The sequence below is a fragment of the Agelaius tricolor genome, unplaced genomic scaffold (assembly GCF_023055355.1).
Source record: "Agelaius tricolor isolate 1412-34295 unplaced genomic scaffold, bAgeTri1.0.p SCAF_202, whole genome shotgun sequence".
NCBI classification, from domain to species: Eukaryota; Metazoa; Chordata; class Aves; order Passeriformes; family Icteridae; genus Agelaius; species Agelaius tricolor.
The window spans coordinates 23145-35750 of NW_027269462.1; the positions used below are offsets into that span (position 1 = coordinate 23145).

At 65.1% G+C, this 12606-nt stretch overlaps 1 protein-coding gene across 1 annotated transcript in view; it reads right to left on the reverse strand.

Annotated features, from left to right (window-relative positions):
- The window catches only part of LOC139587213 (voltage-dependent P/Q-type calcium channel subunit alpha-1A-like), a gene marked incomplete at its 5' end in the record, with an annotated part of 34519 nt that extends 21964 nt beyond the window's left edge, over positions 1-12555 (reverse strand). The window contains 15 exon segments of the mRNA XM_071421270.1: positions 807-948; positions 1682-1712; positions 1714-2047; positions 3124-3870; positions 4899-5005; positions 5112-5179; positions 5280-5397; positions 5509-5581; positions 5782-5913; positions 7027-7139; positions 8212-8324; positions 9845-10054; positions 11251-11340; positions 11449-11505; positions 12497-12555. Of these exon segments, the coding sequence (XP_071277371.1) occupies positions 807-948; positions 1682-1712; positions 1714-2047; positions 3124-3870; positions 4899-5005; positions 5112-5179; positions 5280-5397; positions 5509-5581; positions 5782-5913; positions 7027-7139; positions 8212-8324; positions 9845-10054; positions 11251-11340; positions 11449-11505; positions 12497-12555 (2394 nt within the window).
- Positions 12556-12606: the final 51 nt, after the last annotated feature.

Below are 12606 nucleotides of genomic sequence, written 5' to 3' on the forward strand. Positions count from 1 at the left end.
GACCCCCCCCCAAAAGCTCGGGACCCCCCAGAGCCCCCCAAAACCCTGGGACCCCCCCAAAACCCCGGGACCCCCCCAAAACCCTGGGACCCCCCCCCAAAACCTCCCAGAACCCCGGGATACCCAGAGCCCCCTTCCCTGTAGTGGCAGAGCCACCAGAACCTGGGGGGGGGGAATGGGCTGAGACCCCCCCAGGGACCCCCCCAAGGACCCCCAGAACCCCAAAAAATCCCGGGAGCCCCCCAGGACACCCCAGAGACCCCCCCCAGACACCCCAGATCCTACCAAGAGCCCCAGGAATCACCAGAGCCCCCCCAAAACCTCCCAGAGCCCCTCAGGACCCCCCCAGAGCCCCCCAAGACCCTTCCAGACCCCCCAGGACCCTCTCAGGACCCCCCCAGACCCCCCCAAGACCTCCCCAGAGACCCCAGGACCCTTCCAGACCCCCCCAAGACCTCCCCAAGACCCTTCCAGACCTCCCAGAGCCCCCCAAGACCTCCCCAGAGCCCCCCAGGACCCCCTCAGGACCCCCCCCAGAGGCCCCCAGGACCCTTCCAGACCCTCCCAGACCCCCCCCAGACCCCCCAAGATCTCCCCAAGCCCCCCCAGGACCCTCCCCGAGCCCCCCCTGCTCACGGGTTGTTGGTGTTCAGGATGAACACGGAGCTGTTCATCTCTGGAAACCCCCAGAATCCCCCAAAAAACCCCCCCAAAACCCCCCCAAAACCCCCCCAAAACCCCCCCAAAAACCCATCGAGACCCCCCCGAGCCCCCCAGGACCCCCCCAAAAGGCGGGGGGCGCTCACGGGTTGGTGGTGGACAGGATGAACATGGAGCTGTAGGGCACCATGGGCTTGGGGCCGTTCTCGTCCTGCCCCTCGCCTTCCTCCTCCTTCTTCTCCTCCTCCTCCTTGCGGGGCAGCGGCTCGGGGTTGGCGTTCCTGTTCACTGAGGGGAGGGGGCGGCGGAATTAGGGACCCCCGAGCCCCCAAATCCCCCCAAAGAGGCCCCAAATTACCCCTGAGACCCCAAATCCCCCCAAAGAACCCCCAAATCCTCCCAAGGAGCCCCCAAATCCTCCTGATCCCCTGAACCCCCCCGGGCTCCGTGCACATCCCTTGACCCCCCCAGACCCTTCCAGACCCCTCCCTGACCCCCCCAGACCCTCTTGGACCCTTCCAGACCCCCCCCCCAAATCTCACTGGACCCTTCCACACTCCCCCAGACCCTCCTGGACCCCCCCAAATCTTATCGGACCCCCTCTACCTTGGCCCTCCCAAACCCCCCTGGACCCTCCCAAACCATCCCAAACCCCCCTGGACCCCCCCAAACCCCCCTGGACCCTCCCAAACCATCCCAAACCCCCCCTGGACCCCTCCAGGACCCCTCCAGACCCTTCCAGACCACCCCAAACCCCCCTGGACCCCCCCAAACCCCCCTGGACCCTCCCAAACCACCTCAAACCTGCCCTGGACCCCCCCAAATCCCCCCGTCCACCCCTTCACACCCCCCAGACCCTCCCAAATCCCCCCCTGGACCCCCCCAAATCTCCCCCTCCACCCCCTCTTGACCCCCCAGACCCCCCCAATTCCCCCCCAGGACCCTCCCAAACCCCCCAGACCCCCCCAATTCCCCCCCGGGACCCTCCCGAACCCGCCCCCTCCCCAAACCCCCCCCTTACCTTGGACCAGGGCGTTGCTGGGGGGCGGCGGGAAGGGGGGGGGGGATGTCCACGGCCGTGTGCTCGGGCCTGCCCCCCCCCGCCTTGCCGGGGTTATTGGGGGGCTTGGAGGAGCCCCCCAGGCCGTTCCCGGGGGCGGGGGGCGGCGGGGGCGGGCAGGGGGCGTGGTTGCCCAGGGCGGGGGGCGGCGCCGGGGGGGGCTCGGCGCTGCCCCCCCCCACCCCCGTGGCCAGTTTGTCGTTCCGCACGTTGTCCATGTCCTCGGCCACGGCGGGGGGGTCCCCGCGGCGCCCCAAGTCCTGCTGGATGGGCCGGGTGGTGGAGAGGGTGGGGCCCGACGGGGCCGGGGGCGGCGGCTGCGGCTCCCTGAGCGCGGAGAGGAGGAGGAGGAGGAGGAGGAGGGGGCTTCAGAGGGGAGGAAGGGGCTTCAGAGGGGACCCCCCCTAACAGGGAGAGGTGGCAAGGCCCGGGCAGTCCCATCCTGGTGGTCCTGGGGGGCTCTGGTGGGTCCTTGGGGGGGTTCTGGGGGTCCTGGGGTTCTGGGGTGGGCTCTGGGGAGCTCTGGGCTTCTCGGGTGGGCTCTGGGGGGGCTCTGGTGGGTCTTGGGGGGGTTCTGGGGGTCCTGGGGTTCTGGGGTGGGCTCTGGGAGGGCTCTGGTGGGGGATCCTGGGGGTCCTGGGGGGGCTCTGGGGAGCTCTGGGCTTCTCGGGTGGGCTCTGGAGGGGCTCTGGTGGGTCCTTGGGGGGGTTCTGGAGGGTTCTGGGGGGGCTGTGGTGGTTCTGGGGTGAGCTCTGGAGGGGGCTCTGGTAGGGGACTCTGGGGGTCCTGGGGTTCTGGGGGGAGGTTCTGGGGGTCCTGGGGGTCTGGGGTGGGCTCTGGGGGGCTCTGGTGGGTCCTGGGGGGGTTCTGGTGGGGGGTTCTGGGAGGTCCTGGGGTTCTGGGAGGCTGTGGGGGTTCTGGAGGGGGCTCTGGGGGGGCTCTGGTGGGGGATTCTGGGGGTCCTGGGGGGAGGTTCTGGGGGTCCTGGGGGTCTGGGGTGGGCTCTGGAGGGGGCTCCGGTGGGGGATTCTGGGGGTCCTGGGATTCTGGGGGGGCTCTGGGGAGTTCTGGGGTTCTGGGAGGGCTCTCGAGGGGCTCTGGCGGGGCTCTGGTAGGGGGTTCTGGGGGTCCTGTGGGTCTGGGAGGTTCTCGGGGGTCTCTGGTGGGTCCTGGGGGGGATCTGGGAGGGGTTCTGGGGGTCTGAGGGGGGGTTTTGGGAGTTCTGGGGGGGTTCTGGAGGAGGTTTTGGGGGATCCTAGGAGGTTCTGGAGCTCTTGAGAGGGCTCTGAAGGGGCTGTGGGGACCCTGCGGGGCTCCTGGGAGGGGGTTCTGGAGACTCCTGGGGGGGCTCTGGAGACTCCTGGAGTTCCGGGGGTCTCTGGGGTCGCTCCCGCCGCCCTCACCTCCTCCTGCGGTGCCGCCGCTCCCGCTCGTCCCTCCTGCCCTCTCCGTCGTAGCCGGGGGGAGCCGGCCCGTGCCGGTGCCGCCGCCGCCGCTCGCCGTCCCCGTGGTGCTGCTGCTGCTGCTCCGCGTCTCCGTCTGCCCTGGGCGCTCTGCCCCCGTCCCGGTGCCGCGGCCGCCGCTCGGGGGGGATCCTCCCTCCCTCCTCTCCCTCCTCGGGCGCTCTCCGGTGCCCGCGGTGCCTCCGGTGCTCCCGTTCGGGCGGCGACCCCGCGCGTCCCTCCCGGCTCCGGTGCCGCCCCTTGGGCCGCTCGCCGTCCCCGTATCCCCCCCGCTCCTGGCTGGGCTCCCGCTCCGCTTCGCGGCTGCTGCTGCGGGGCCGGCGGCCGCCGGGAGCTCCCGCCGGTGCCTCCGGGGGCCGCGGGCCGTGCTCGGGGTAGCGCGGCTGCCGCCGCAGCTCCTCGGGGCGCAGCGGCCCCAGGCGGGGCTCGGCCAGCGGCGGCTCCCCGGGCCGCGTCTTGTTGGTGTTGTTGTTGCGGTTCTCCTGCGGATCCACCACCAGCGGCCGGTCCAGGTGCGTCTTCATGTCCGGGCGCAGGTGGCGGGCGTAGGGCACCTTCCAGCGCTCCTCGGGGTCCAGCTCGCTGTACAGGGCCTCGCGGCTCGCCAGCAGGTTCTGCTTGCGCAGCTCGCTCGTGCGCTGCTCCCACACCGACTTGGAGGATTTCTGGTTCTTCTGCTGCTCCTTCCTGCGGGGGGCCGGGCCCGGGGGTGGGGTTGGGGTGGGGTTGGGGTGGGGTGGGGTCTGGGGTGGTGGGATTGGGGTGGGATGGGATGGAGCCGGGCAGGATCCGGGATGGAGCTGGGATGGAGGCAAGGGTGAGGATGGGATGGAGCAGAGATCGATCCGCACATGGAGCTGAGATGGATCTGCAGATGGAGCTGGGATGGAGCCGAGATCGATCCGCACATGGAGCCAGGATGGAGCCAGGATGGAGCCAGGGATGGAGCTGAAGATTGAGCTGGGATGGAGCCAGGGATGGAGCTGAAGATTGAGCTGGGATGGAGCCGAGATCGATCCGCACATGGAGCTGGGATGGAGCCAGGATGGAGCTGGGGATGGAGCTGGAGATTGAGCTGGGATGGAGCTGGGATGGAGCCGAGATTGATCCGCACATGGAGCCGGGATGGAGCCAGGATGGAGCCGGGGATGGAGCTGGAGATTGAGCTGGGATGGAGCCAGGGATGGAGCTGGATGGAGCCGAGATCAATCCACACATGGAGCCAGGATGGAGCCAGGGATGGAGCTGGGATGGAGCTGGGATGGAGCTGAGATCGATCCGCACATGGAGCCAGGATGGAGCCAGGATGGAGCCAGGGATGGAGCCAGGGATGGAGCCAGGATGGAGCTGGGAAAGATCCAGGATGGAGCCAGGATGGAGCCGGGGCAGATCCGGGGATGCCGCTGAGGAAGGACCCAGGATGGACCCGAGGATGGAGCCCAGGTGGGCCCAGCCCGGCTCTGGGGTGGCTTTGGGGATTTTTGGACCCGAGGATGGAGCCCAGGTGGGCCCAGCCCAGCTCTAGGGTGGCTTTGGGGATTTTTGGACCCGAGGATGGAGCCCAGGTGGGCCCAGCCCGGCTCTGGGGTGGCTTTGGGGATTTTTGGACCCAAGCACGGAGCCCAGGTGGGCCCAGCCCAGCTCTGGGGTGGATTTGGTGATTTTTGGGCCCGAGGACGGAGGCGGGGTGATCCCGGCGGGCTGGGGACACTCACATGGTCACGGACATGTTGGCTGCGGACAGCGGGCTGACCTCGGCCACCTCCTTGGCCTTCTGCAGCGCCAGCTTCTGGTTGGCGGCTTCCTCCTCCTCCTGCTCATCCTGCGCAGCCCCAGAGCCACGTCCAGCCCGGCTCTGAGCCCCCCCGGACCCCCAAAACCTCCCCAAAACCCCCCAAAACCCCCCCAAAACCCCCAAAACCCCCAACCTTGGTGAGCTCCTGCGCGTTGGCCAAGTTGTCCACGGCGATGGCCAAGAAGACGTTCAGGAGCGTGTCTGGGGCTCGTGTCAAGGCAAAACGGGGGCCAGGACCCCCCTGCCCTCCCCAGGGACCCCCCTGCCCTCCCCAGGACCCCCGGGGACCCCCCCAGGATACAATTTCCGAAGAGGGTGAGGACGATGAAGTAGACGGAGAAGACCATGCCGCCCTTGACGCCGCCCTGAGATTTGATGCCGTCGTACATCACCGCGTTCCAATCTTCTCCCGTCAGGATCTGAGGGGTGGGGAGGAAACACAGAGCGGCCCTGGGGGGGCAGCGGGGACCCCTCCCCACCTGGAGAGAGACCCCCAGCCGTCACCTGGGGGAAGGGGGGGCGGGGCATACCTGGAACACCGTCATTATTGCTGCTGGGAAAGTGTCGAAATTGGTGGGAGGGGTCCCGTCGTCAAAATTGAACCTGGGGGGGGGGGGTGCGGGGGGAGTTTGGGGAGGGGGGGGGGGCAGCGGTGGAGCCCCCCCGCCCCCCCAAAAAAATAAAATTAAAAAAAAAAAGCGGGGGGGGGCATGGGGGGTGCGGCACAGAGACACCCCCCCAATGTCGGGGGGCACAGCCCGGGGGGGGGTCCCCATGCCCTGGTTTGGGGAGGGGTCACTCACTGTCCCCCGAAGAGCTGCATCCCCAAAAGGGCGAAGACGACGATGAAGAGGAAGAGGAGGAAGAGGAGGCTGATGATGGATTTCATGGAGTTGAGCAGGGACACCACCAGGTTCCGCAGGGAAGCCCAGTACCTGCGGGGACAGCAGAGGGCTGGGGGGACACTGGGGACACCGAGGGGACACCGGGGGGACACAGGGGACCTGCAGGGATGGCAGAGGGCTGTGGGGACACCGAGGGGACAGTGGGGACCTGTGGGGACGGCAGAGGGCTGTGGGGACACCGGGGACACCGGGGGGACAGTGGGGGGACACTGGGGACATCAGGGGGACATTGGGGACACTGGGGGACACAGGGGACACCGGGGGAACACTGGGGGACACAGGGGACCTGCGGGGACAGCAGAGGGCTGTGGGGACACCGAGGACACCGAGGGGACACCGGGGGGACATTGGGGACATTGAGGGCACAACGGGGACATTGGGGACATAGGGGGGACAGCAGAGGGCTGTGAGGACACTGGGGACACTGGGGGGACAGTGAGGACATGGGGGACATGGGGGGACAGCGGCGGGCTGTGGGGACACAGGGGGGACAATGGGGACATCAGGGGGACACCAGGGACATTGGGGACATTGGGGACATGGGGGGATATGACGGGACACAGGAGGACACCAGGGGACACTGAGGGGGACATGGGGGGGACATGAGGGGACCCTGGGGGACACAGGGGATGTGAGGGGACACTGGGGACATGAGGAGGACATGGGGGGACACAGGGGGGACACAGGGGGATGCATGGGGGGACATGGGGGACACGCAGAGGGGACACGGGGGGGACACAGGGGGACATGAGGGGACACAGGGGACATGGGGGGACACAGGGGATGTGAGGGGACACGGGGGGGACATGAGGGGACACTGGGGGACACAGGGCCACACAGGGGGACGCATGGGGGGACACGGGGGATGTGAGGGCACAATGGGGACACAGGGCACACGCAGGGGGGAGCCGGGGGGGACACGGGGGGACATGAGGGGACACAGGGGACACGGGGGGACACGGGAGGGACACGGGGGGACATGAGGGGACACAGGGGGGACACAGGGGATGTGAGGGCACAATGGGGACACGGGGGATGTGAGGGCACACCAGGGGACACTGAGGGACACGGGGGATGTGAGGGGACACATGGGGGGACACGGGGCACACGCAGAGGGGACACGGGGGGGCCGGCGGGGCTCACTTGGTGACTTTGAAGATGCGCAGTAACCTGAGAGCTCGCAGCACGCTGATCCCAAAGGACGTGCCCGGCTTCACAACGGCCCAGATCACCTCGAAGATGCTGCCGATGATAACCTGGGGACAGGGATGGGATGGGGGACCCCCGGCGCCTCCTGGAGCCCGGATCCCAGATCCCGGATCCCAGATCCCATCCTGGAGCCCGGATCCCAAATCCCATCCTGGAGCCCGGATCCCAAATCCAAGATCCCAGATCCCAAATCCCAGATCCCAGATCCCATCCTGGAGCCTGGATCCCAAATCCCAGATCCCAAATCCCATCCTGGAGCCTGGATCCCAAATCCCAGATCCCAGATCCCATCCCAGATCCCAAATCCCAGATCCCAGATCCCAAATCCCATCCTGGGGCTCGGATCCCAGATCCCAGATCCCATCCTGGAGCTGAGATCCCAAATCCCAAATCCCAAATCCCATCCTGGAGCCCAGATCCCTGATCCCGGATCCCAGATCCCAAATCTCAAATCCCAGATCCCATCCTGGATCCCAAATCCCATCCCAGATCCCGAATCCTATCCCATCCTGTCCTGGATCCCATCCTGGATCCCAGATCCCAAATCCCAGTTCCCAGAGCAGATCCCGGATCCCATCCCATGGATCCCAAACCCCAGTTCCCATGGATCCCACAGATCCCGGCCCCCAGATCCCACAGATCCCAGATCCCAGATCTCATAATCCCACAGATCCCATGGATCCCAAACCCCAGTTCCCATGGATCCCACGGATCCCAGCCCCCAGATTCAACAGATCCCAAATCCCAGATCCCAGATCTCATAATCCCACAGATCCCAGATCCCACGGATCCCAAATCCCACAGATCCCAAATCCCAGATCCCAGATCTCATAATCCCAGATTCCCTGGATCCCAAAACCCAAATCCCAGATCCCCCGGATCCCGTGGATCCCAAATCCATGGATCCCATCGATCCCATGGATCCCACGGATCACAAGGATCCCAAACCCATGGATCCCATCGATCCCATGGATCCCAAATCCCATGGATCCCATCGATCCCATGGATCCCAAATCCCATGGATCCCATCGATCCCATGGATCCCAAATCCCATGGATCCCATCGATCCCATAGATCCCAGCCATGGATCACAAGGATCCCAAAGCCCCTGGCACTCACGGCGCAGTCGAAGCAGTTGAAGGACGAGTGGAAGTAAGGCCGCGTCCCCAGCCCGTACATTTTTATAAACATTTCGGACATAAAGAGTCCCAAGAAAATGAATTCTGCATAGTCTGGGGGGGCAGGGGGGGGGGCACGGCTCAGGGGGGGCCCCTCGGGGACCCCCGGGCTGGGGAACCCCAAAACAGGGGGGGGTCCCAAAAATGAGGGGGGGTCCCAGGAGCTGGAGGGGTTCAGGGGGGTCTGGGTGGGGTCTAGGGGCGGTTTGGGGGTCTCAGGGGGGATTTGGGGGTCTCAGGGGGGAGGGGGATTTGGGGGGGGGGTCTGGGGGTGTCTGGGAGAGCTCTGGGGGACTCTGGGTGGATTTGGGGGTCTCAGGGGGGATTTGGGGGGGGGGGTCTTTGGGGGTCTCTGGGGATCTTGGGGGGGATTTGAGTTCTCCAGGGGGGGATTTTGGTGGGGGGGGGGGTCTCTGAGGAACTCTGAGGGGCTCTGGGGGGATTTGGGGAGGTCTCAGGGGAATTTGGGGAGGATTTTGGGGGTCTCAGGGGGTCCCGTGACTCACAGAGGAAGTCGGAAAGCCAATCTGGCTGGTCGTAGTGAACGACAGCAACACCCGGGGTGTTGGGGGGCACTGGGGGGATTTGGGAGCTTGGGGAGGTTTTGGGGGGTCTCAGGGGATTTGGGGAGGATTTTGGGAGTCTCGGGGGTCTCACAACTCACAGAGGAAGTCGGAAAGCCAATCTGGCTGCTCGTAGTGAACGACAGCAACACCCGGGGTGTTGGGGGGCACTGGGGGGATTTGGGAGCTTGGGAAGGTTTTGGGGGGTCTTGGGGAATTTGGGGAGGATTTTGGGGGTCTCAGGGGGGTCTCAGGGGTCTCACAACTCACAGAGGAAGTCGGAAAGCCAATCTGGCTGCTCGTAGTGAACGATAGCAACACACAGGGTGTTGGGGGGCACTGGGGGGATTTGGGAGCTTGGGGAGGTTTGGGGGTGGGTTTGGGGGTCTCAGGGAATTTGGGGATGATTTGGGGAGGATTTTGGGGGTCCCGTGACTCACAGAGGAAGTCGGAAAGCCAATCTGGCTGCTCGTAGTGAACGATAGCAACACACAGGGTGTTGGGGGGGGGATTTGGGAGCTCTGGGGGTCTCAATGGCTCTCAGGGGATCTCTGGGGGTCTCAGGGGAATTTGGGGAGGATTTTGGGGGTCTCAGGGGGGTCTCAGGGGTCTCACAACTCACAGAGGAAGTCGGAAAGCCAATCTGGCTGCTCGTAGTGAACGATGGCAACACACAGGGTGTTGGGGGGGATTTGGGAGCTCGGGGGGTCTCAGGGGATTTGGGGAGGATTTTGGGGGTCTCAGGGGATTTGGGGAGGATTTTGGGGGTCTCAGGGGAATTTGGGGAGGATTTTGGGGGTCTCAGGGGGATTTTGGGGGTCTCACAACTCACAGAGGAAGTCGGAAAGCCAATCTGGCTGGTCGTAGTGAACGATAGCAACACACAGGGTGTTGGGGGCATTTGGGAGCTTGGGGAGGTTCGGGGGTGGGTTTGGGGGTCTCAAAGGATCTCAGGGAATTTGGGGAGGATTTTGGGGGTCTCAGGGGGATTTTGGGGGTCTCACAACTCACAGAGGAAGTCGGAAAGCCAATCTGGCTGGTCGTAGTGAACGATAGCAACACACAGGGTGTTGAGCGCTACCAGACTGAGCACGGTCCAGTAGAAGGCCTGAGTTTTCACCATGCGCCGGATGTGGAAGCGCACGCGCCGCTCCCGCCGCTGCAGGAACGAGGCGTTCTCCAGCTTGGCACTTTTGAGGCTGGCACGGGCGAAGGGGGAGCCTGCGGGCAGCGCCCCAGGGCGCGGTGTCACCTTGGGGTGTCACCTTGGGGTGTCACCTTGGGGTGTCACCCATGCCACCTGTGCCACCTGTGCCACCCGTGTCACCTGTGTCACCCATGTCACCCGCCATCCCCCAAAAACCATCCCTGTGTCACCTTGGGGTGTCACCTTGGGGTGTCACCCGTGCCACCTGTGCCACCTGTGCCACCCGTGTCACCTGTGTCACCCGCCATCCCCCAAAATTCATCCCCATGCCACCCTCCAACCCCAAAACCATCCCTGTGTCACCCCCCCCATGTCCCCAATGTCCCCACTGTCACTCACCCATGTTGGCGCTGTCCCCATGTCCCCACTGTCCCCAATGTCCCCATTGTCCCCCATGTCCCCGTTGTCCCCAATGTCCCCATGTCCCCATTGTCCCCAATGTCCCCATTGTCCCCATTATCCCCCCAGTGTCCCCTCTCACCCATGTTGGCGATGTCCCCCAGCTGTCCCCATTGTCCCCAATGTCCCCAATGTCCCCAGCTGTCCCCATTGTCCCCAATGTCCCCAATGTCCCCATGGTGTCCCCCTGTCCCTCACCCATGTTGGCGATGTCCCCACTGTCCCCATTGTCCCCACTGTCCCCCTGTCCCTCACCCATGTTGGCGATGTCCCCAATGTCCCCATTGTCCCCAATGTCCCTCACCCAGGTTGGCGATGTCCCCATGTCCCCATTGTCCCCATTATCCCCAATGTCCCCATTGTCCCCAATGTCCCCATGTCCCTCACCCATGTTGGCGATGTCCCCATTATCCCCATTGTCCCCACTGTCCCCCTGTCCCTCACCCATGTTGGCGATGTCCCCCAGCTGTCCCCATTATCCCCATTATCCCCAATGTCCCCATGGTGTCCCCAATGTCCCTCACCCATGTTGGCGATGTCCCCCAGCTGTCCCCATTATCCCCATTGTCCCCAATGTCCCTCACCCATGTTGGCGATGTCCCCCAGCTGTCTCCATTATCCCCATTATCCCCAATGTCCCCATTATCCCCAATGTCCCCATTGTCCCCTCTCACCCATGTTGGCGATGTCCCCCAGCTGTCCCCATTGTCCCCATTGTCCCCAATGTCCCCCTGTCCCTCACCCATGTTGGCGATGTCCCCCAGCTGTCCCCATTATCCCCATTGTCCCCAATGTCCCCAATGTCCCTCACCCATGTTGGCGATGTCCCCCAGCTGCTCCTCGCCCTCCTCGGGGCTCAGCAGGTCCGTCTTGCTCCTCTTGCTGGTGGCCCTCCGGAGAGCTCCCGCAGGGGGGGGGGCACAGGGGGGCGGCGTCACCCGGGGGGTCCCGGGGGGTCCCGGGGAGGGGTCCCGGGGAGGGGGAGGGGAGGGGAGGGGGCTGCACTTACCATCGAAGGGGCGCCGGGGCTCGGCCTCGGGCTCGTCCTCGGCCAGGATCACCTCTTCTGAGGGAACGTGGGGGGCTCAGGGGGGATTTGGGGGGGCTCAGGGGGGATTTGGGGGGGTTTGGAGGGGATTTGGGGTGCTCAGGGGGGATTTGGGGGGGTTTGGAGGGGATTTGGGGGGCTCAGGGGGGATTTGGGGGGTTTGGAGGGGATTTGGGGGGCTCAGGGGGGATTTGGGGGGGTTTGGAGGGGGAATTTGGGGTGTTCAGGGGGGATTTGGGGGGATTTGGAGGGGGCTCAGGGGGGATTTGGGAGGGTTTTGGGGGCATTTTGGGGGGATTTTGGGGGGCTCAGGGGGGATTTGGGAGGGTTTTGGGGTGTTCAGGGGGGATTTGGGGGGGTTTGGAGGGGGGCTCAGGGGGGATTTGGGGGGATTTTGGGAGGGTTTTGGGGGGATTTTGGGGGGCTCGGGGGGGATTTGGGGGGGATTTTGGGGGCTCAGGGAGCTCGGGCGGGGGGGGGTTGGAGGGGATTTGGGGAGATTTGGGGGGGGTTTTGGGGGTGATTTTGGGGGATTGTGGGGGGCTCAGGGGGGATTTGGGGGGCTCAGGGGGGTTTGGAGGGGATTTGGGGGTGTTCAGGGGGGCTTTGAGGGGATTTTGGGGGGCTCAGGGGGGATTTGGGGGGGTTTTGGGGGGATTTTGGGGAGCTCTGGGGAGATTTGGGGTGAGCTTTGAGGGGATTTTGGGGGGCTCAGGGGGGATTTTGGGGGGGATTTTGAGGGTGATTTTGGGGATTTGGGGGGGTTCAGGGGGGATTTTGGGGGTTTTGGGGGCTTGGAGGGTTCAGGGGGGGCTTTGGGGAGGATTTGGGGAGGGGACCTGAGCGAATTCCAGCCATTTTGGGAAGGGATTTTAGGGGAATTTGGGGACATCCAAAGGGATTTTGGATGGATTTGGGGTCGTGCAGAGTTTTGGGGTGAGGTTATGAGGTCGGGGGTGTTTTGGGGGGGGTCTCGAAGGATTTTTTGGGGGGTGGTCCCGACCCTCACCCGCCTTGGAGATCCACTCCATGTATCCGTTGAGCTCCCGCTCGATTCCCCTGTCCCAGCTCCCCCCGTAGGGGCAGTCCCAGAACAACCCGAAAAACTCAGGGAGGAAG